The sequence below is a fragment of the Sapajus apella genome, unplaced genomic scaffold (genome assembly GCF_009761245.1).
Source record: "Sapajus apella isolate SASKATOON/1434 unplaced genomic scaffold, GSC_monkey_1.0 scaffold3, whole genome shotgun sequence".
NCBI classification, from domain to species: domain Eukaryota; kingdom Metazoa; phylum Chordata; class Mammalia; order Primates; family Cebidae; genus Sapajus; species Sapajus apella.
Window position 1 is genome coordinate 9,896,843 of NW_022436943.1, and position 25,777 is coordinate 9,922,619.

Genomic DNA, 25,777 nt, shown 5'->3' on the forward strand with positions numbered 1-25,777 from the left:
ACAGGCCCAGAGGCCAAGGAGGGAAAACTTGGGACTTGGTGTTCTGTGTCCCAGTTGCTCCAGCTGTGGCTAAAAGGAGCCAATGTACAGCTGAGGCCATGGCTTTGGAGGATGCAAGCTCCAAGTCTTGGTGGCTTACATGTGGTGTTGGGCCTGTGGGTGCACAGAAGCCAATAATTGGAATTTGGGAACCTCTGCCTAGATTTCAGAAGAGGTATGAAAACACCTGGATGTCTAGGCAAAAGTTTGCTGCAGGAGCAGAGCCCTCATAGAGAACTTCTGTTAGGGCAGTGCAGAAGAAAAATGTGGGGCTCGAGCCCCCACACAAAGTCCCCACTGTGGCACTGCCTAGTGGAGTTGTGAGAAGAAGGCCACCATCCTCCAGACCCCAGAATGGTAAATCCACTGACAGCTTGCACTGCAGACAACACCAACCCATGAAGGCAGCCAGGAGTGGGGCTGTATCCTGGAAAGCCACAGGTCCCAGGGTGGGAGATAATCGAATCATTGGGGGCAGGTTTTTCCCATGCTGTTCTTGTGATATTGAATAGTCTCATGCAATCTAAAGGTTTTATAAAGGGGAGTTCCCCTGCACATGCTTTCCTGCCTAACACCATGTAAGATATGACTTTGCTCCTCCTTTGCCTTCTGCCATGATTGTGAGGCTTCCCTAGCCATGTGGAACTGTGAGTCCATTAAACCTCTTTTTTATAAATTTCCCAGTTTGGGTATTTATTAGCAGTGTGAGAATGGACTAATACACTGTCTTAAATCTTTTGCTGTGAAAGACTGAAGACCAGTCATAGCTAGTCTCTTACAATAAGAAAATTCTAAAACACTTACTAAGGTAGTTTTCTGAAGCATGTAGAACTATTGTAGTTTTATCTAAACAGAGATTAAGTTCATAGATTAAATCCATTATGACATAATTACTGCATTTCCATTTTGATGGCAATAAATACCTGTTATTTACTATTTCTATTTGAAGTATCAAGAGCAACTTTAAGCACATTCACAGTGAAATAACTACTTCTGCAATTTCAGTGTTAAACCAAAAGCTATTTTGTTGTAAGAACCCTAGGAAAATTTTAAATATCAGTGACCAAAAGGCAGGCAGCCATACTGATAACAAGTGGACTCAAAGGGTACCTGTTAAAATGCAATATTAAAATGCAAGTTGCAAAATCAGCAAAGTTAGTTTGGTTCAGAAAGGTAATCTTATGTAATTTCCTTTAAAATCAAACACCATTTCAGCTGTGTTCAGTACTACATTAAAGCTGGCATGAAGGTAATTAGGTATCATTTTGTGGTAATTAAGGATATGCCACTTTTTGTTCCTTAGCCCAGCTTGATCTCTGCTTCACAGAATTTAAGATGTACCAGGTGGCACTTCAGGCTAGAAAACACTGGTCTCCCAGCAACTCAAAGGAAGATGTAAGTATTACTTTGTTGGCTCTCAAAAATCACTCAGAGAATATCTACTTTTAAAATTAAGAAAACAGATGATATTCAAAGAAGAAAAACTACCATGTCGTTTAAAGCAAAAACCATTCCTCACTTTGGAAAATTCTGTCTATAATTTTTCCCCTACTAATGACCTTTGATTTTGCATAAAGACAAAAAATACAAGTCTCAAAAAATTTTTTTGAAAATCAAGTTCAATGAAAGCATTTATACTTCAATGTTTTTCTGGTGACAAATATTACTTGAAAGTTGCACAGCTTTCACTAATACAGTGTTGCACCTTGTGGTTTAAAAAGAAATATTTTCAATTAATGGAACTTACTATTTATATAAAATGCTGCAATCAATGGGAGATGAACCAATGTCTGCTTTCAACAAGCGTTATTTCTTTTGAAAACCAAAGATTAAAACCTCTGCAAAAATGAAAATGTACTTACGAAGTAGCACACTGAGAAGTTCTAATTAGCAAAAGTGAAAATAAATAAATACATATTATATGTGGCAGGTATTTTTAAAAATATAAACCAAAGTCTCTCCATCTGCTTTTACCCTCACAGCACCTGCCATTATTTCCTTGTACTGAGTAGGCTGCTGTTATCTTAGAGAAGCAATGACAAGACAGGCAACACACAGGATAGGGATGTGATAATTTTATGAGTCAACTTGGCTTGGTCACTGTGCCCACATATGTGGTCAAACATTATTCTGGTTGTTTCTGTGAAGGTGTTTTGGATGAGGTTAATATTTAAATCAGAGGAATATGGATAAAGTAGATTGCCCTCCACAATGTGGGCAAGACTCATCCAATCAGTTGAAGGCATTACTAGGGAAAAATAAAAGACTGACCTTCCATTAGCAACAGGGAATTTTCCAGCATGTGGCCTTTGGACTTGAACTGCAATATAGTTCTTCCTTGGTCTTCACCCTGATGACCCACCCTGCACATTTTAAGCTTGCCAGACTTTATAATCATGTAAGCCAATTTCTTACAACAAATCACATCCTATTGTTTCTGCTTCTCTAGAGAACTCTGACTCAAACAAGGGGCCAAATTTTAACTTTCAATATAAAAAGTCTAAGCCTAGGTATAAGAGAAAAGATTTAGAAGAACATAGCTCAGTAATAACTACCTTTTAATCTCCCAACTGGATAAAGTTTCCCTAGAACAAAAGAGAGAAAGTGAAAGTGAAGAGAGCTTAGATTCAGGTGCATCCCAAGAAGGTGCTATCTACACTGTCTTCCCTTGTAGGTCATGCCTGTAAGATGAAAACAGGGTGGAAATGATGTTGTGGGTGGCAGAGCCCTATAGAAGTTTAGACATAGGGACATTAGGGAGGGTCTGTCAACAGGGAGGATCTGTGACCCATCTGCAGATAGAAAGACTGCTCTCCTCCATCAGCCTGGTGGGAAGCAGCAGACACATCTGCATGCTATGTCTGGCCAGGGGGACTGAGATAATTCTGCAGAATTACTTGCATTAGAGACTGGTTTGAAAACTCTATAGGAACTCTTAGAATCCGAGAGCAGTGGTGACGTTACAGAGAGAGGTGGCAGACTTGAAAAGGGCTGGAGGTTAAGAAGACAGGAGTAAATGCAACCTCAACTACTAACCAAAGGTCAAGTGGGAATGAAGACACCCCTACAGACACATCCTGGAGAACTGAGCAGACAGAAAGAGATGCCTCTCCTCTCTCATAACTTTGTGCTAGGTAACACCCCAGATTTATATACAACCCCCAGTTATGGAGGAGAGTAACCCTAAGTTGACTGAAATTAAATTTCTAATGCCCAGTAGGATTAAGATGCAAAATGGAATTAAGTTACAGAAAAAAAAAAAACAGTTGCATTTCTCTTTTCTGCCCACGTGAGTTTCATGATCTCTTATAACTGTAAGGAAGATGGCAGTATGGAATAGAGGAAAGATAGAGGGATGGATTCAGGAGACATGGATTCCAACCTAGGATTCATCAGTCATTCAGTCATAATTTTGGGAAGTCCCTTAGCTTCTCTGAACTCAGTTTCCTCAAAGATGAAGAATTTAGACTAGAGTTCTCTGCCGGAAGCAAGGTTTTTTTTCTTTTCCTTGATGTACATTGTCAGTGATCTAAAAACATAAAAGGATACATCCAGCTTAAAAGGAAGTACTGCTGTCCAAAGATGATACTAGATTTTGCATTTTTACAGTTTCTAGCCCAGAGCCAGTGCTCAATAAATATCTGTTTAAGTGAAATGAAGAAAATATCAGAGTTCAGTGTTGAATTATATTTGGGGTCTTGCCACCTACTTTATGTTTCGCTGTTCTGACTGATGAGCATAATAGTCAGTTCTCTCTAACAATAGACAATAGAGCCAAGGAAAATTCATCAAATTCATTCTCTGCTACATGCTAAGCAATATTAAAGATCTTCTATTAATGACCCTTCATATCATAGCTGTTTCAGAACTTACAGAAAAATAACAGAAGGAGAAAGCATAAAAAGATCCTTCTCTTTCCTCTGCTAGGGAAGAAGTTTACCCATAATACTCATATATGATGGGGGAAAAGAGACAAGCAATTATGCACTTATTCAACCAAAGAAATGATGTGTTATGTGGTTTGGCTGTGTCCCCATCCAAATCTCATCTTGAATTGTAGCTCCTATAATTCCCATGTATCGTGTGAAGGACCCAATGGGAGGCAATTGAATCATGGGGGTGGGATTTTCCCCTTGCTGGTCTCATGATAGTGAATAAGTTTCACAAGATTGGATGGTTTTATAAATAAGAGTTCCCCTCCACATGATGTCTTGCCTGATGCCACGTAGGACGTGCCTTTGCTCCTCCTTCGCCTTTCGCCATGACTGGGAGGCCTCCTAGCCATGTGGAACTGTGAGTCCATTAAACCTCTTTTTCTTTATAAATTATTCAGTCTCAAATATTTCTTCATAGCAATATAAAAATGTACTAATACCATGTGGAAGGGTCACAGAATAGTGAGGTAAACCTCACGTGTTTCCGTTTATCCCTACCTGCCACTTTCTAAGGCAACTTTTCTATAACTTACAATCACGTACCATTAGCACTACTCATAAAAGCGTTAGCAACTTTAGTGAAACTGAAGGAACACAGCATAAAAATCATGCATGATATTCTGACATCCATTAAGACAGACAACAAAGGAAAAATCTCTGACCATCTAAATGACAGCATTTTCTCGGTACTTTGTGTTATCATAGAAAATGCCTTACATTGGAAAAGTCTTTGAATGTGGTCACAAAGCTCTAATGGGGCACAATGGCAGGCAAGACAGCCCAGCATTCATTTGAACAGCAAGGAGCTCTGCAGAAAAGCTGCTCCAGCAGACAGCCCACATAAAACAAACAGCTCACAGCAACCAATAAGCCCACCCACACAGCCAGGCCCTTGAAAGCCTGCTGATGATGTTCCCCTGCAGACAGCTTCTATCATGTGAGATGCAGCTTAACCAACCTTCACTCCTACCCTCTACCTATCTTGAAGGAATGAGAAACAATGGAAAATTTCAAAAAAAGGCAACATCACATCTCTCTGTTAGGCATATAGGTTTGTAGTGTATACAACTTTAAGCCCAAGGACAAAAGTTGACCTTTGAAGCTGAAAGTGGATGAACCTTTTAGGGGTTTCCCAATGGTCTATGATGTAATACTCCCCAGGCTCCACCTTTTTATTATTATTACCATTTTCACCTTTTGTTTTAAACTTAAGGGTACATGTGCAGGGTGTACAGGTTTGTTACATAGGTAAATGTCTGCCCTGGGGGCTTACTGCACGATCATCCCATCACCCAGGCATTAAGCCCAGCATCCATTAGCTATTATTCCTCATGTGCTTTCTCCTCTCACCTCACCCTCCCACAGGCCCAGTGTATGTTGTTCCCAGCTGTTTGTCCATGTGTTCTCATCATATTGCTCCCACTTATAAATGGGAACATGCGGTATTTGGTTTTCTGTTCCTGCGTTAGTTTGCTAAGGATAATGCTGGCTTCACCTTTTAGAGAATTGCATGGGATCCTGACTATTAAGGCCTCTAAATTATTTCTGAGGCCTGAGATGCCTCCTCGTGCCATTTTCATGCCAGGATTCAGATTGCTTTCCTATAATTCTTAGAGCTGTCCCCTCCCCATTATTCATCAAGAGGGTTCTTCTTCAATACTGAAACCCAGAATGCTCCGTTCCCCCTTTTCTTGCTGTCCTTGAAAATAAAACCCCAGGTCATTTTCACTGTTACTGAAGTGAACACTAAGGAGGAGAGAGGCAGGCAGAGTCCCCAGCAGGTATGGCAGTTCTTAGCTCCCTTTCTTAGGTGATACCCAGAAGTTTAAGTGGCCTCCAATATTCTCCTATTATTAAAAATGTGATGTTGCTTTTGACCCCCATATAGCTTGATACTATGTTAATCTCTGTTTTCAAAGAAAGCCCATTTTACAAGATACTATTGCATCTTGAAGACATAATGAGGGAAAAACCAGTTCCTGTCAACTGGAGTGCACATTTCTAAGCCTCTTCAGAAAGGGAGATATTAGTCTTGAAGAGCTCTCTGCCCAAGATAGGTCACTTCTGTGCACTATTTTCCAATGAACTACTTCAACTACTTGGTCACTTTTTAAAATAGGTTTACCACTACCATTTTGTTCTTTCTCCTGAAATATTAGATTTATATTGATTAAAGATATCTATGCCTACACCACAAATAGCAGCAACATCCCCCAAAGAAGAGTTAGGACATTGTGCAGAGAACTAAATGAATGGTCTGGCTTCACTGCTACCGCGATTTTCCCCTGCTGTGAACCCAAGAGGCAGCAACAAGCAATGACTGTGTGCCATGTGGTACTGCCCTTTAAGAACTACTAACCCCAGTAGAACAAGCCTCACATATTTACATAGCACCGTCCCTGGCTAACAGACTACACTGCTTTTAAAAATGTGCTCATAAGTTTTTACAATTTTCCTGCCAGAAAATATTAGCTCCCACTTAATATTGAGAGATAATAAAGTAATAAAAAAATTTGCTTGGCCAGAGCCTTCAGAAACAGAATGAAGATTACCACTCTGACAAATTCCTAAGGCAGTGAACAAACTTGGATTTAGTGGGAGGCTGTGTAGAATAACAGTTAAGAGCCAGAGTGGCTTGCCTTAATGCATACACTTTGGGCAATGCTGGGAAAGTGACCCAACCTCACTGTGGCTCAGGTTCTTTATGTGCAAAACGGGGTCAATCATAGGTTTGTTGTAGAGATTAAGTAGGTTAATAAATGGAAAGTGCTTAGGTGTGGCACATGGTAAACATTATCCCTTCTTATTGTTAATAATCCATAAACGTTATTACAGAGATTAGGGAGCCTCCCTGACTATTAAATTTGAACTCTAAAGTCAAGTTCCATCTAACTCAATCCGTGAAGTCAATTTTATATTGCCTATACAAACTGAGCTATAGAGGTTAACCATTATTAATATTATTATTATTATTGTTATTATTATTGTTTTGCAGCATCAGGGTAATTCTTATTTAAACGTTTTTCAGATCAAAAAGATTCACGCTACATCAGAAAGACTAGAGATACAGATCTTTCAAAATCCAGCTAACATTTTTTAAAGCACAACTGAAGTACCCTTACCTGGTTTTGCTGTCTTCAGACTTGTTACCTCCCACCAGTTCTCTTCACCTTGGGGAGATCTATCTTTTGAAAACAGAAGCCTAATCCAGTCACTCCCAGGTTTAAGACCCTTCAATGTCTTGGCACTGACCTGAGGGTAGAAATTTGAATATCCCACTGATTCTCAAGCCTTTTACAGTTAGGGTCCCTGTTGGCATTTCTAGCCTCTCTCCGCCTCGATTCAGTGCTCCAGGCATGCTGAATGCCCTTGAGCTTCTCTAACATGCCATACTGGCTCTCGTCTACAGGCTTACACATGTGCTATTATCTCTTTGGCTAAAAACCTCACTCATCTCTGTCCTCATCCTTACTCATACCTCTTCTTAGTAAAACTGCATGACTTCTCCTAGAGGTCTTGGCTAACCCTTAAGATAAGGTTAGCACACCCTGTTCCCCTCAAAGCACTACATCTCCCTGTCATAATTAATCAAGTTATTGCTTGTCTACTTTCTCTGCTAAACTATAAATCCCTTGTTTATGACAACTATATCCCTAGTAGCTGGTACAATACTTTGCACATAGTGAACACCCAGGAACTCTTTGTTGAAAGGGAAAAGCAAGCTCAGTTTGTATAGTCAATGCAGAACTGACTTCACAAATTGAGTTAGACTTGGGTTGACTTCAGAGTTCAAATGTAATAGTCTCTTCTCTCCCTAATCTCCTGGGTCTTCTTCCCAGGAATTCCTATGAAACTTAACTAGCTATTTGTGGTAGCCTCTTCCAATATTTAAACTGTTATTACTAGAGCAAGATAAATATAAAATGAATTGTTAAAATTAATTATTTGATTTAGAAGTTAAGAGAGAAAATAAGTACTGGTTCTTTGCTGTTTTGGCATAGAACACCGAAAGTCTGATAAAATATATCAATCATCCCTTCCCTACTTCTCTCAAAATAAAAATAGGCAATGTGCAATGACATTTTATTTTTAATTTTACATTAAATTTCCAGGGGTTGATTTTACCCAGGTTAAGAGATCTTATGCAAACACCATTAAATAACAAATCAAGGACAGACATTTTCTGTGTAGTCTGACTGTGAAAGGGAGATTTATGTCATGGGCTTGGAAATTTAGATTACAGCAGGTCCTTGAATAAAGTTGTTTCATTTAACTTGGTTTTGTTATATCATAGACAAGGAAAAAAACTGATTCCCCACAGAGGCCACTGTCTGTGTGGAGTTTGTATGTTCTCTCCACATCTATGTGGGTTTTCTCCAGATACTCAGATTTTCTCTTACCCCTCCAAAGATGTGCACATTAGGTTCACTGGCCTGTCTGAATGGTCTCAGTCTGAGTGACTGTGGATGTGAGTGTGAGTGCACCCGTGATGGGACAGCATCCCATCCAAGGCTGGTGCCTACCTGGTACCTGAGCTAGTGGAATAGGCTCTGGCCACCTGCAACCCTGAACTGGAGAAAGTGGGTAAATAGTTGTCTTATTTGTTTTTATTAGTCTTTCTTAAATGTGCATGTAGCTCACATTTTTTTCAACGTTTAATATTAAAAATGTTTTTGGTCTTTATTTAGAAGTTTTATGATGCTTTTATGACTAGAAATATGCTATAGGAACTTTACTCTTATTTACATCAGTCTTTGGTAAAATTGGTTTTGTTATATGTTGTTTCAGTTTCCAAAAACCTATCAAAGATACAAAATGAAGACTTAAACACTTTCTTCACCCTAGTGAATAGTTTCAGTCAAATACAACAAGGATAATAATTTTTCATACATTTGACAAAAATTAATTTTAAAAACACACCCTTATTTTTTTCACTGGACTATGTTTCTCTGACTATGCTCTATTTTAAAGACACAATCGCTATGTATTTTTATGAGCCAACCAGGACACAGACACAGTTAGCTCTATGGACAATAAAGAGATTTTGAAATGTAAAATATAAAGGGCAAAAATTTCAGGTTAGGAATTCAGAATACAAGTAGAAATGCAAAGAAACAATTACATTAAACAGCAAAACAAAAACTCAATGACTGGAGGCCTCTTACAGTCCATTCTAATTTAAGTGAGTCTGGTACAGACATAATGATTTTTCAACATCAAGCTTGGAAAAGGATCACAGCAAGAGAGCAACAGGGAGCAGAGAGGGAGAGAGAGAGGGAGAGAGACAGGCCAGTGGAAGAGGCTTAGAGACACCAGACATAATTCTATTATTTCCACTTGTACTTTAAAAATAAAGGTCAAATGATAATTGGCCCTGTTTGATTCTTGATGAATCCACAGAAGGGGCCTGATCAATCATTTTTCAATTACAGTAGTTTTCCCTTCTCTAGGGTTTCACTTTTCATCGTTTCAGTTACTTGCAGTCAGCTGTAGTCCAAAAAAATTACATGGAAAATTCCAGAAATAAACAATTCATACATTTTAAATTACACACCATTCTAAATAGCATGGGGAAACCTTTTGCAGTCCCACCCAGGATGCGAACCATCCCTTTGTCCAGGGTAACCACACTGTATATGACACTGGCCCATTAGTCATTCAGTAGCCCTCTTGGTTATCAGATAGGAAAAAACATAGTATATGTAGGATTCTGTTCTATCTGGAGTTTCAAGCATCCAGTGGGGGTCTTGGAACTTATCTCTGGCAGATAAGTGTACTGTAATGAGATTTCACTGCCCCATCTATATTATTTCCTTAGGTGATTGGCCTTTGGCCAAAGTAACACAGCTGACCTCCCTGTGATTAGCAGATTATCCAGGCATCTCTGGCTTTTTGGAACTATTTTTTAAAGGTTAGTTTCCCATTAATAACATTCTGACAATTTTTGTAAAAAAAAAACATAAATATGTTAAAGTGCATTTTATCAACAATTAACTATTGCAAAGATCCTGAGTTAAAGACAGGCATAGAGATAGAAAGTTTAATGGACAAGAGTGCTACATATGCTCCTCAGTCATACCATCATAGTAAGTATGAGCCATTGTCTTCACTTTGGCAAAAGATCAACCTCCATGAGATATTTGGAAAATAATTTTCTATCAGTATGTCTGCATCCATAAAAATAAATATTCACTCATTTGTTCATAATACATGGCACATGATATCATTATAGATTAATAAATGCTTGTTGAATAAATAAATGAATAATTAGGGAACAAATGACTAATTTTTTGGAAGCTGCAAACTCAACTAGAATAATGGTTGTCAAGTATGACAAAATGAATTTTCACTTGGAAACTATTCACAATTCAAGAAAAATAAAGAAAATCATTGTGCCAGGCTGAAGGCAAAATCTATTTCAACCTGATGGCAATGAGGATGGTGGAGGGAAAAGTTAGTTATTTAAATGATCAAAACCCTGTGGTCCACTACAGGTACATTTGTAATTATTCTAAATCATCTTTTTAAATCTAAAGTTGATTAAAAATAGGTTCCTAGGAAAATCTTAAAATAAAATTAAACCATTAAACCCATTGCTGAATGAGACAAGAACAATAACATTCAGCTGATTCTCATGCCCAGCTTTCTTCCTATGATATTTTGAGGTAACTACTTAAAGGTTTTGCTATTTAGTCTATTATTCCCACTGAGAAATCTTTTAAGACTAGAACAGAAAATATAATATTCTGTGTAGCAGGAGCCTTTTTTAAGCAATGAAAATTTTTTAACATACAAATGAAGATCCAATAATTATACTAGGAAAAAGAGAAATCCTTCATTTGAACATATTTTGTGTCTGTTAAAATATGGAAATAATCCACATTTACATCCAAAATTATATTTCATGGCCTTTAATTCACAAGAGTAGAGAATTATTTTAATATAGCAATAGCATTTGATACTGCTTGAGTTTGAGAGTCTAAAGTCAAATTTATCATTTATCCTGCTCCCAAACAAAAGGAATCAGTTCTTTTTCTGTGTTTGACAAGATCTGTTAATGGCATTACTCTTTCTATAATCAATCAGCCAGGATCTACCCTCTAAAAGTCACCAGCCATGTGCTTTTGCACACCTTTCTTACATCAAATCAAAATATCCTTTTTCTATATCAATCAAATAACTGAGCACTTATTGAATGTATTATAGCAATTGCTGGAAGTAGTAGAGAACAATGGCTCTTGCTTCAAAGGAATTTACAATTATATTTGGAGACAAGATTAACATGCTAATGAAATAAGCAAACATAACAGAAGATACTATATAATTAAATGGTACCTTATGAAGGGATAAAGTATAATTACAGAAATTTGGAGAAAGCAAATGATCCAAAAAAAAAAAGGAAAGGTTAGTGAATACATCTTAATAATAATAATTATTTGTATATTATTCTGCAAAATGGGTTCTTTCACTGGATCCCTTTTAAAGTCAATGAAATTGTGGTCCAGTGAAAAGAATGACCACCCAAAGTCCTCATAGACAGATAGTGGAGAGACATAAGCCCAAGCCTGGCAAGTCTGAGTTCTTTCTGCATTGCAATACTCCTTTTATGGCATTGGGTGGCCTCTAACACCTAGAAAATTTTACTAGGCTGAGAAGGGCAAGGATATTCAGGCAAAGTGCATAGCATGAGATTTGGGGAAGCAGGAATTTATCTCTTATGTCACATGTTTATTGATCTTGTAATATGTACTAAACACTATGTTGGGAATCAATGAAAAGCAAGATAGTTATGGCCTCTGCTTTCATGGAATTTAGATTAGAGGTAAATCGCAATCAAATAAACACCCTAATAAATATAAAATTGTAAATAATATAGGTGCTGTAGAGAGTGGTCCATGTTACAATGAGAATACAGAATTGAAAATTTAACCTAATAAGGAAGGTCAGGGAAAGCTTTCATGAGACATACAGATGTGTATATGATTACATAAACATGTAAAAAAGATACACAAGACCACTTTAGGTGACAAAGATTGGTTATGGGGGATAATATAAGGGTAGAATGTAGAAGAGGAAAAGAAAGCTAAAAGCAAGTAGTTTTCCATGATTAAAATAGAATGTATACATTAAAAGCTATGGTAACTAAATGGTATCAGCAATTATCTTACGGTTGTGAGGTTTCAGATATTTTATGCTCTTATTATTTTCTACATATTCAATTCTTTTTACAATAATTATGTGCTGTTTATATTATCTGGTTTGTGGGTGTCTTAGTCCTTTTGGGCTCCTCTAACAACATACTTTAGACTGGATAATTTATAAGCAACAGAAATTCATTGCTCACAGTTCTAGAGGCAAAGTCCAAGATTAAGACACCAACAGATTTGGTGTTTGATGAGGGCTTCTTACCAATGGCGTCTTCTATGTATCCTTACATAAGTGGAAGGGACACACAAGCTCCTTCAGGTCTCTTTTATAAAAGGGCATTCAACCCATTAATGAGGGTGGAATCCTTATAACCTCGTCATTTGCCAAAGGCCTTACCTCTTAATTCTATCACTATAGATGTTAGGTTTCAACATATAAATTTTCAGGAAACATGTACATTCAGACTATAGCAGTGGGGGAAATATTTTCCTAAGAAAATTGCTCTTGAAAAAACCTTCACATCAAAAGTAAGCAATGACTTTTTGGTTACTTGTAATCTAGGTTTATTTCTAAAATTCTGAAATCTTTTTTTTTTTTTTTTTTTTTTGAGACAGTTTCACTCTGTCTCTTAGGCTGGAGTGTATGGCTCATTATCTCAGCTCACTGCAACCTCCACTTCCTGGGTTCAAGCAATTCTAGTGCCTCAGCCTCCCAAGTAGTTGGGATTACAGGCATGTGCCACCATGCCCAGTTAATCTGTGCATTTTTAGTAGAGATGAGGTTTCGCCATGTTGGCCAGGCTGGTCTCGAACTCCTGACCTCAAGTGATCTGCCTGCCCCAGCCTCCCAAAGTGCTGGGATTATAGGCATGAGCCACCACCAGAATTTTGGCTGAGAATTCTGAAATCTTAAGGATTCATAGAGAACAACTGTAACTGTTTGATTAAACTGACAATTCTTGAGAAAACTGTAGTTGCACAGGCAAAAAGCTTATACTTGGGTAGTGGCGGTGAAGATTAAAAACAAAAAAGACAGACTTGGTTGGGGCATTGAATATGGAGGAAAAAAACTATCCACAAAGTGAGTATCATGAATTTTAGAGAGATTGGGGTCACAATTTTACTGTATTGATTTCATTCATTTGGTGGATATTGATGAGATAAGGAAAAAAACTGCATTTATGTGAATAAATCATTCACCTAGCATCCTCAATAGACAATTTATATTTTGAACAGAAATTGATTTTTCTTCACTAATGGCAACTCTTTCATGGCTGATGGAAAGAAAGAGTTCAATTAAGATTAAAAAAGAATTTAAACATGTGTGTGATGGATGCAGCAAACCACAGTAGCACATGTGTACCTATGTAACAAACCTGTACATTCTGCACATGTATCCCAGAACTTACAATTAAAAAAATAATAATTTATGCTTTTTTTGGGGAGGAATAGATGAAAAGCAGAAAAATAATTCTCTAGATAAGATTGAAAATATAACAAGATATGAAAAAGTTTGAAAGCAAGGGCCCTTAATACAAACAATTAAAGAAAAAAGCAAAACTCTGAGTGTTCTGAAGAACAAAGAGAAAATATGGCAAATGCAAAGTGATGGGATGGAGAAGGGCAGGAACTAAGTCTAAAAGTAGAAGGTGAATTCTAAGTATAAAGGTAGGATAGAGGGAGAGAAAATGTGCAAAGAATGGAAACAATGTCCACAGAAAAGAATAACATTTCTACATTGTAGCAACTCCCACACTGTAAAAACCCTACATAATAGATATAAAAAGAGAAGAGATAAAGGCAGCAATTAAAGCAATTACCTTTATAGTGTACATCCAAATATATTCTACTGCTAGAGAGAATTAACCATCTTTTCATCAAGGATAAATTACCTGAAAGTGATTTTTAAAAATTGCCTTGGAATATTTTGATTTCTGATACATGAAATTACTTCAAAAATGATGAAATTTTACTAAGATGATACGGCAATGGAAAGAGCTTGGGTTTGGTTTTCAGGAAGACCTGGGGAAATCCCAGGCTCTTATAATATCTGTGTAACTGTGGACAAGTTATTTAACTTTTTGTGTCAGATTGCTTAACTGTTGGCTATGAAAAACAATATGTTCTTATTTTGTTTGTTAAAGATTAAATAATGATGCAAGTGAATTGCCTGGTACATAATCACTTCATAAATGTATTTTCCTATTTAGTTAGAAATTAAGCATTTCCTTTAAAAATTAAATATCTTTAGAAATTATATAGGAACCGCCTTGAACACAAAATTTGACGTGAGTACCATTTTTGTCAGAGAAAATTAGAACCAGTTCTTTTTTTTTAAATTATGACTACGAATAAACTAGTTCCATGTCATTTGAAAAAATCCCTTTAAAATCCTCTCCTTTATAAATTCTCCAAACTTTGCTAATCTTTTAATTATGAAGCAGAATTTGGCTTGTTGATTCTGCACACTTCCTCCAGGGAAGAATGCAGTGCCCCAATCCACACTGCAGGTTGTGGAATGGCCTGATTTAGGAGGAGATGGTAGTGATGCCCATTAAATGCCTTCCTAGGAAAGAAGAGTTTTTAAAAAAAACTTAGGGTTTTTTTCTCTCCATATCTTTGTGAGCTCATCAAAGATTCTCAAAGCAAGTAAATGGGTTTCAGTTGAATCAAGTAAATGGGTTTCAGTAATTGCTGAAGTGAAAAGTAGACCTAAAAATCAGTGAATGATGAGGAAATCTGATGGCCACAGGTTAGTTCTAATGCCCAAATGGAATCAATAACCGTAGGCCCAGTAATAGTTTAGAGTAAGTCCTGGTAAGACTGTAAGACTTCAGTTTTCAGCCTCTAAAAATGTGGTAAAAAGTACAGCTGCATAGGATATTATCAAATAGTGTTGCTTAGTTTTGTATGTAATTCTTCATAATTTTTAAATTCTCAAGAAATAAGTATAGCACAATATGTGAAAACTTCCCAGAACATCTAAACTAGGTGAGTGATTACAGAGAAAGACTAAGGGGAAGAAGACCAGGTGTTACAAAGTCTAAGTTTTGGTAGCTGCTGAAGATACAAAGAGCTGTCAAGACCAGAAGGGCATCAGAGGCATTGCTCTAGTAGGTAAGAGATTGGGAAAGCAGGACTCCTGGGAACAGAATCAATCAGATGGTCAGGAAGGGTGAGGGTGACAGGGGCTAGAACCCTGGGCAGCTCAGTGGGACCAGGAAGCCTGTGACAACAGAATTCTCCCTGACTTCAGTGTTTTCCATTATAAATAGCTACAGATTTTCCTGATTGATCCCACAAGTAGTAAGAACTCTCTGGAGTTTAAACTCCATGCCCTTTGTCCTCTTGGGGAAGGAGATTATCTTCCAGTAAAATATGAGAGGGTAAAGAGAAGCCTTTGAGGCTGAATAAGCAGTTATTTGATCTGTGAGAGACTCAAGTTTTGCCTACCTGGCATCTATTCACCTTTATTGTGAAACACCATCCTGGTTCCATTTTGTTTTTCCATTTCCATTATGTTTTCTTGAAAATGGTGATTTGTCCAGGAATATGCATGAGATCTAAGCCAGGCTAACGTAATTCAAGACCAGGATTTGCTAAGACTATTGGGAAATAAAAGCAGTTTCTCTAACATTTGCTAAGTCAGTGGCAATATGAACCTTGAGCTTCTAGTAACCATCTTGGCCTCTCAGCGAGAGGACCCTCCCAAGAGAACACTTAATACAGGGACAAGAAGAGGTGAGAGACAATGGGAGACAGATTTTCAGCAACACCGTTTGAATAGCTACCTTCAGCACATGTGAAATCTATCACTGGACGTATAAGACACATCAGCCAGACAATTATTTCCTTAAGTCAGTTTAATTTATATCTCTGTCACTCACAACCAATAATTCTTACCTACTACAGAATCATTTGCCCTGCTGTGACTTCTGCCAAGTAGGGCCTAAAGAGAAGTTGAGAAAAATCTGTCAAAAGAATGTTATTCTCTCTATAGCTTTGTGGTTCCTCTGACTCCATCCCTCATCTGGCATGCAAAGCATTCTGAAAATCATGCCTCTCTCTCAAAAACAGCATACATCTGCTGGCCTGTATCTGTTTATGCCAAGGAAGCTACTTAAAGCCTGGACAGAGATCAGCCCACTGCCTAGTTTCCACAGCTAAGCCTTGGTTCATGGATAGAAAGAAATTCTAAGTGGACTCTATGTCCTCCACTAGTTTCCTGATGGCCAGCGCAGGCCTTGTCTGAAAACCTGAAGCACAGTTCTGCCAGGGCTTCTGAGCCAAATTGGTATTGCTGAAGTCCAAGCCTGGCAAGCCCAGTGTGTCCACTGTATGTATGTTAGTCTGATGTAGTCTGGACTTTGATCTTCACTTTGTTCTCTTGACATACAGCCAGACCATCTCTCTCTCTTTTCTTGTTTCTTCCTGTGTATCTCTCAGTCATACCATACTTGCTTAGCTGAGTACCTGGGACTGTGGCCTTCTCTATTCTCCAGGAACTTAAGTCTTGGTACTGCTTTCCAAGACTTCAGCTTAGTTGAAGATAGTATAAGCTATATTAAGCAGGAGATCTCTCTTGTGCACTACTGGAATTGCAATAAGCTTTGTAGTTGCAATGTCATGCAGATTGTGCTCCATGCTCTTTGGATCAACTTATTGCCTATTCCATGAGTACTGATGCTTCCTTCTTTTCCTACTGCACACAGTATATGACCACTTAAGCATAATGGATTATTCAAGAAGGAAAGTGGCTTCATCACCTAACTCATCAAGATTTGGAATGTATCTGTCATGCACAAATACAATATGAAGCACTTTTTCTGTTTCCAAAGGAGCAAAATTCTGCCATCTGAAACAAATCCTTTGATATCATTACTTTCCAATTATTATGGGACTTCATCTCATTGGTGCATGAAAACTGTCTTTAAAGATTAGAAAGACTTGACATAAAATATGCATATTCTGCCCTACAGAGCTGAAGCAAGTAGAAGTTGAGAGAGACAGATTTCAGTATGGTTTAAGATAGAGCTTTTTAAACTTTCAGAGCTAGCTCAAGATGGACTATGCTCTTTTAGTAGGCGGTGATATTTTTGGTGTGCAGTGATTTAACAAGTACTAGGTTGAAATCCCAATGCTCAGCACCCAAAAAATCGTTTTAGCTTGGAATAAATAAAGAACACTTGATCAGAAGACATCAGTCATCTATCTCTACTCGCAGACTCCCATCTGAGGGCCCTGGGATGTTCACTCTCTGACACAGGAGTGAAAATTCCATCTGGTCTACCATTTGGTCTACCCTGACAATCTGGAACTCTAAAGTGCAGTGTGCTGGGAAAATTGGTTTTGGGCTCCAGGGGATCTCTCCCCTTTGTCTGCTATAATTAACATCACAAGGATTTATGCTAAATTCTTCATATTTTCCTATAACTAACTGCAGAATGTAGATGGACTGGCTTTCTGATGAATGAGAACACTTTTGATGAACCATGGAAGTTGCGTCTTTATGATCTTTCCTGTATTTATTCTTGCTCTCTGACTGGTGTGATGGTTCCAATTTGCAAGATACCAAGATGTAGATTTAGGTTCTGCTAGGATAGTTTCTTTTACAAACAAATTTTAAGGGCTCTAACTATCTTTTATGAAGAGCAACTTCATGAAAGTTGAGAAAAACGTGAGTTTAAAAAATCTTTAATGAGTCTGGAAAGGATGCAATAAACTCAATAAAATGACTGAGGGATTGATTTTTTTAAAAAGAATATGAAAAATATATTTGACCCAGAAACAATAGAGTTAAAATGAGGCTTGACAAAAGTCTTGGAAATTATGAAAGTTTTATAAGGTGGCCATGATATCCTTCAGGATTATTTCAGAACATTAAATTGTATGCACTTTTCTTAAAGCTTGAGAAAAATCAGTTTTCAGCACTATTTTTCCCTGTTGACAAAAACATATTTGACCTTATTCTCCTTTGCCATGCAAAATATCCCAAGTACCATCCACAGAAACAAGCTGGTCTTTTGTTTCACACTCAACCAATTACTATATGCAAGAAAAACTCAGGAAAACTTTCCAAATGTCTGAACATAATGAAAAATGTCTATCAATTTAAAATAATAATTAAAAAGGTGTGATGGAAAGCTGGGTTTCCCATGCCTCCAAATTTCTCTTACTTTTACTCAGGGTTCTTTTCACTTCTAAATTCACTGCTCTGAATGAAGTAATCAGGATGTATAGACTAGGAATGTAATTTCTATCAAAGATTCACAATATAAGGATTCTAATAGAGCAGCAAAAAATGTCTTAGAACATTCTTTCACAAGGAACAGAATCTTACTTAAACAAGTTCAAGAAAATGGAGTGTTTTAGAGAGATACCAATTAAATGGACTCCAAAGTGAAGTCAAAAGTCCTGACATTAGGAAAGGCAGGAACCAGGTAGCCAGAGGGGCCTCGGCAGCAGATGTTCATTGACTCTGACTCTCACAGCCCACCATAAACAGTGTGAGACTGTGAGTCGGATTGTTTTGGTCCAAGTTACCCATGACTGGCTCCTTCAGGCCAGGTTGTACTCTTGATTAAATCAGAGTGGTCAGGGATATTGAACAGAGGCAGGATTTGGAGGAAAGCTTATCTTCGTAGAAGGTGAGTGGAAGAGGAAAATAATTGGCATATATAATGCATTGGTTAAAATAATTAAAACTTGGATCATGTCAAGATAAAAGTTATCAGTTTCTTCAAATATACGTCCAAAATTTCTGTGCCAATGTTTGATTTAATCTTAGTAAAAGACTGACACTGACATCCCTTTCTTTTTTTTTTTTTTTTTTTTTTTTGAGGCGGAGTTTCACTCATGTGACCCAGGCTGGAGTGCAATGGCGCAATCTCGGCTCACCGCAACCTCCGCCTCCTGGGTTCAGGCAATTCTCCTGCCTCAGCCTCCTGAGTAGCTGGGATTACAGGCACGCGCCACCATGCCCAGCTGATTTTTTGTATTTTTAGTAGAGACGGGGTTTCACCATGTTGACCAGGATGGTCTCGATCTCTTGACCTCGTGATCCACCCGCCTCGGCCTCCCAAAGTGCTGGGATTACAGGCTTGAGCCACCGCGCCCGGCCCATCCCTTTCTTAAAAAAAGAAATTTCATGAATTCAGAAGTCTCTACCTAAAATATACTTTAGCTACAAATTAAGGTTGAACATCATTATGATCAGAAAACATTTCTTGTTACTAATGCATATGAGAGAAACTGGTAATAATAATTATTCCTTTAGATTTGCTGTATCAATCATTACATTAACTTCTTTAACATTTAGTAGTCTTAAAGCTATGCCAAGTTATCTAAATTAATAACTATATAAATCAAATAGCAAACAGGCTGACAAGATCTATTGAAAATTGTTTCATTAATATGAATATTAATATTAATTAAATTTAACAGATTAAAAAGTCTTCATAACACCCAATTTTGGAACTATTATGGCTCTCAATAAATGTTCCAAACTCAGATGTTGTTTAAACTCCAATACTAATTGTAACGAGGAAGATATAATCAGTATATATAACAAAGCATTAACATCTCAACTTCCAAAACCTAAGCCACAAAGGGAGCCTCTGCTCCTTCTTTCTTTCAAGTATCATGTCTCAGTAAAGTACAACAGGGCTTCCTTTCTTTCACGAATAAATATTCTTCCCCAGTAGCAATTTAAGGAGTCAACTATTACCCCTTTAAGCCTGTCCTTTAGTAGATCCACAGTGACCCATAAAGATGTTGCAGCCTGGCTCAAGTTCTCTAATAGTTTTCCCTGGCCTTCAGGATAAAGTTGAAGCACTTCTGCAACCACAGAATGCAAACTTGTCTGGTCCTTTCTTTCCTCTCCAGATTCAGCTTTCACTCTCCGCCTTACCAGCTGATAGTTTAGTAGTAAGAAACTACTTGTTGCTGCTCTTCACCTTCTTCTTCCCGGCCTTTTCTCATGCTTCTCCATCTGATTGGAATATTCTTCTCCCCACCCCTTTCTTTACCTGAGGAATCTCTAATCTCCCATAATGATTCAGCTCCTGTAAATCTTCCCTGGGCCTACCAAATTGGGCTAAAATTTCCTCCCTTTTGGGACTTATGGTCCCAAAATGTCCTGTGCATTCCTCAATTAAAGCATTTATGAATTATATTGAAGAGATCAACTAATTGGTCTATTTATCCATAAAACCATAAGCTGGTTCATGTTGTACTGCCAATACCTACTGGGGACCCGATATACTAGAGTTATTGTTGAGTACAGTTACCCAAGAATACTGTTTCTGTCAACAAAATACTTAAGCCATTTGATGAAGAATTTGAAGCCCCAATGAGGTCAAGAAACTTATAAATTAGTTATTTAAAAAATATTCAACTGCTTGAGTAAAGTGAATTTAATCTTTTAATTTTTCTTAATAGCCTCAAAAAAATGGCTGTTTATAGATGTAGCCTAAGAGCATTTTCTTGGCATGCTGGTTCACTGCCTGGAGCCATCTGAACACTTTGCCTAAGACGAGATAGTGATTTTTCAAGCAATGGACACACTGATGGGTCTCAAGGCCATGGCTGAAATGGTGGTTTTTCATATAAGGGTTTTGTAATTGTGACTGTCACAAACGATGTGATTTGGTTCAACTGCCCAAAACAAGCAGCATATTTCCACTGCTCTATACCCTAAAGTCCTCATTATTTTATATTTTTAGCATAATGAGAATATAAATAGCAACTTCATAAATGTTATGCTAATGCAAAAGAGAGATCTGTATAGGCAAAGTAAGTAAAATGAATGGATCACTGTGGACAGTGGCTCTTCAGAGATAATCCTGTTCTGCATTACTTGCATCTCTCAGATAACAGTGATTTGGAATTCAGCACACCTGAATTGTCCAGATAACTGCTACGGTTCTTCCATTTCACTGTGTTAATGTAAGAATGGCCTAAGAACAATTTTTGAACAAAGCAAATTGGGATGAAGCCTAAATAACAAGGCAAAACTCTACTTTTTAAATTAATGGTAGAATCAGAATTATTTATAATTTATACTTTTGTTTTACATTCTGGAAAGTGAGAACAATCTAAAAACACTTCAGGGGAGCTTAATACAAAAGATCATTATTTTCCTATTCCAATTCAGTTTTTCAGAGCATTTTAATTGCTGACGAGATATCTCAGAATTAAACGTAGGCAAACATTGCAAAATATACCCTCTACATTGTGCCTCTTTTTCTCCTTTCTGGGTATGAATGCATTCACATTCTCTCTGCCTCATTTATGAAATCCAGGGATAAAAAGTTCCTTACTTAGTATTATGTGTATCAATGGTATGGAAGAGCTCATGTAATTCTTCTCCACTGAGAACACCATCTGCAAAATATGCTTTGAATTCTTCAAAGGATAATTTTCCATCATCTGAAATGGCAAGAACAAAGAGAGGAAAATTATTTTAATTTTACACCTTGTTCTACCTTTTGCTTTATAAAACTTTGTCCAAATGCTTGTGCATGTACATACATGTATTCAAAAAGAAAGAACAGCTCAAGGTGTTAAAAAGAAAAATAACTTAATATATCTTTATATGACATAGAATGTAGACATGTACACTCTGACAAAATATAATTCTATGCCATTTTGGGTATTTTTTTCGTTCATTTATTCACGTGACAAACATTTAACATTTAATGAACCATTTAACTGGCCATACAAGAAAGATATCCATATAACCAAAGAAAGAGCTCAACACAGAATCAATTATTTAGATGTTTTACCTTCATGGTACCAAGCATATATAGGACCTAGTAGATTCCAGGATAAATATTATGTGTTTAATAAATTATATCAGAGTTGTTGTTATAGTCTAACAAACTATGTCCATTCCTATCGCCTTTAAATCAGTGAGTACCTTTAAAGCCAAACACATTTTACTTACTGTAGAGGACAGTAAGTAAAATATATAATAAATATATGATAAAAGAGATAACATATACAGACATTATAAGTATTTTATATAGTAGAAAACAGTTAATGCAATAAGAGACAGAGGTATTTTAATGGTATGGGAGTTTGGGCAATAAAAGATTCTTTTCATTTGAGGGCCTGAGGGGTTTTAGTAGCATTCGAGTGTGCCTTTGCACAACAGGTAAAATCTAGATCAGCAAAGATGGAAGAAACACATTAATAGCAGGGAAAAGTTTTGTACAAAATACTCCTGAGGGTTTTAAATTGTATTTTATTTTGGTTTTTAACACAAAAGCATAATAATCTAATTTTCCACTTAATTCTTGCCAACAGTTAACTGGGCAGATGCAGCCTTAGAGGTAGAATAAATCCAGATTTGGTTGAAGCACTGAGTCACGGACTTGATCTTTGGGGACCTCCTGGACCAGCCCGGGTTAGCCATTCAGGTGACGTGACAACCCATTGCAAAATGAAGTTTAATCCCCAGGGTCATCAATTGCCCAATTTTGTGTTTCTGTTTCTGAATGAGTTAGTTTTATGCCTCATATGACTGCTTTAAACTTAGCCCCACGTAACCTGATTGATATGCTAGATTAGACACAGTGTGGTAATTCTAGTGTGTATCTTCTTGCTTTGATGAAAAATATATTGCCAGGTTGGAAAACAATACAAATCAGACTGAGTTTAAGGAGAGAAAAAGAAAGACCTTTTCATCTACTATTTTTAAAAAAACAATAAAAGAAAGAGAAACAGAAATCGATCCACTATTTCCATCTCCAACACTATGACATGTAATGAATGTAATATATTTATATTGATGATGGAATATGTTTTCCTTGGTGAAGACTTAATATTTCTCAGGTGGGTGGAAAATATTTTCTCGGGTTGCCTGTGCACCCTGTGGATAGGGTGGGCCCCTGTAATACTGCTTTATAATTATAAGTAAGAGATTTCAAATAAGAATGTGCATTCTACCAAAACAAGCATTGATTAGTAAGTGCTCTGATGATTCTCTGGGGCTAAAATCCTTTTATTTAGGAAAAAACACTTATTAGAAAAAATATATAAAAAGAAAAAGGAAGCATTAGCTTACAATCTTGACTTGTAGGGTAGAAAGTATGCTTTAGAAAACCTGTTGTGATGACATGCAGTATTTCTGAAAGGCTTCACTTTAGGGGGCCACGCTTTTAAACAAGCAATTGCAGAGTTACTTTTGAATACTTATAGATAAATACCTTAATATTAAACAAAAGTATTACATTTTTTAAAGGAAAGAGAAGAAATATTCCCTTGTAGTGTGATTCTGTATTGATAAAGCAATTATAAATTTTTATTAGAAACATTTTATTCAAACTTCAACTCTCCTACTGATATTTTCTTTTGAATCTATAAACCTTTGATTTATACTGATTTGGCTCACATTATAGCCAAATCTTGTGAGGTCTGATTTCCTATGTTAATAAATTTGAACTTTTACCAACAAAGGACACCGATTTTTAGCTTTTTCTATTGGAATTAGATGCTTTGTCCAAGTTTATCCTGAAACTAGTTGGCCCCTCTCTGCTTTATTTAAAAATTGTCCTGGCCTTATATTCCAAATTCCAGTAACTTTTGAGATGGAGGCAGCAGAGTGCAGTTGCTTAGGCCATAGTCTTGGGACAAAAAAATCTTGAGTTTTAAACACAATTTGCCATTTGCTAGTAGGGCACTTTATCCACTCTTTCATTAAATGTTTATGAAGATACTGTATATGCCAAAAACTGTGTTTTGTATTAAGAACATAAAGGTAGACAAACTTTTATGGATCATATAATTATGACATAATAAATGGTATGATATAATAAGGGTAACTCTACGAGACACAGGGAAATGTGAGAGCATCTTGAAAAAAAGAAAAACTGGTCAGCAATGCACAGTTATAAAGGGATAGGGAAAGTTTCCCAGAAGAAATGGGACTTGTGATGAGACATAAATGAAAAATAGGAGTTAGTGAAGGAATATCTTTAAAGAGAAAGAGTATTCCAGGCAGAGGGAATGTAAATGACAAAGCTAGGAGGCAAAAAAGGACTAAAGCAAAGAAAAGCACAGTCTGAAGAGACAAAACAAGCATTAGAACCAGATTCAGATATAACACAAATCATGAATTATGAAACAAGAAATTTAAAATAACTATGATTTAATATGGCTGTACTGGAAAAACCACACAATATGCAAGGAGAGATGGGTAATGTAAACAGAGAGATAAAAACTAACAAAGAATGAAAAGAAATACTAAAAATGAATAAAAACTCTTACAGAAATAAAGAATGCCTTTGTTGTGCATATCAGTGGACTTGACACAGCTGAAGAAAGAATCAAAGAACTTGAGGATAGGTCAACAGAAATGTCAGTATTTTTCCTCCCCTGTGGCAATTTTAATCTAGTTTTTGTGAGCATTTAAAATGATTATCCTTTTAGAACACTGACTTTCTGAAATAGCAATGCATAGCAAAAAGAGAATTAAAAAAACCCTGAACTTCTAAGAACTCTGGGAAATTTTAAAAAGTGTTACATATAATTGGAATACCAGAAGAAGAAAGAAAGTACAAGACAAAATAAACATTTCAAGTAATAATGACCAAGACAAAATTTATGACAGAAACCAAAAACACTGATCCAGGAAGCTCAGAGAATACCAAAGAGGATAAATCTCCCCTCACCCAAAACCAAAGTTATACCTGTGTGTATCAGATTCAAACTGCAGTATACGAAAGAAAAGAGGAAATGTAGAAAGAAGGAGAAGAAAACAACAAGCATCTCCTCTATTGAGGGGTAAGGAGAAGAATTACAGTTACAGTGGACCTCTTATCAGAAACAATGCAAGCAGTAAGAATGTGCAGTGAAATATTTAGAGCATTGAAGGAAAACATCACAATCTAGAATGCTATATCTAGTGAAATTACTCTTCAAAAGTAAAGGTAAAATAAAGACCTTCTCAGACAAATAAAACTGAATGAGTTAATTGTCAGCAAAACTACCCTGTAAGAAATGTTAAAAGAAGAAAGATCCAAAATCAATATCTGAGCTTCAACTATAGGACACTAAAGAGAGAAAAATAATTTACTTCAAAATAAGCAGAAGAAAATAAATAATAAAAATTAGAGCAGAAATCAATGAAATTAAAAGCAGGAAAAAATAGAGAAAATAAACAGAACTAAAATATGATTGAAAAGACTGATAGAATTGATAAACCTCTAATCTGGCTAAGCAAGAAAAATGAGAGAAGACACACATTATCAATATCAAAAATGAAGGAAGAGTTAATCATTGTTGTTCCCACAAACACTGAAAAGATAATAAAGTACTGTAGCACTATGAACAACTCTATGCCCATAAATTTCATAATTCACCTGAAAAGGATCAATTCATTGAAAGACACAAACTTCCAAAACTCACACAAAGAGAAAAGGTTAATCTCCATAGGTTGATATGTATTAAAGAATCTATTATTAATAACCTTACCAAAAAATAAAGCATAGAACAAATGGTTTCACTGGTAAGTTCTATGAAACATGTAAGCAACAAATGATACCAATGCTCCATTATCTTTTTCAGAAAACTGAAGCATAAATAACACTCCCTAATTCATTGTATGAAGCTAGCATTAACCTAATACCAAAACCAGATAAAAAACATTACAAA

At 36.6% G+C, this 25,777-nt stretch overlaps 1 protein-coding gene across 1 annotated transcript in view; it reads right to left on the bottom strand.

Annotated features, from left to right (window-relative positions):
- The window catches only part of NECAB1 (N-terminal EF-hand calcium binding protein 1), a 155,190-nt gene that overhangs the window by 104,444 nt on the left and 24,969 nt on the right, over nt 1–25,777 (bottom strand). The window contains exon 3 of the mRNA XM_032249579.1: nt 21,442–21,550. Coding sequence (XP_032105470.1) covers nt 21,442–21,550 — 109 coding nt within the window. The remainder of the gene's footprint in view (nt 1–21,441; nt 21,551–25,777) is intronic.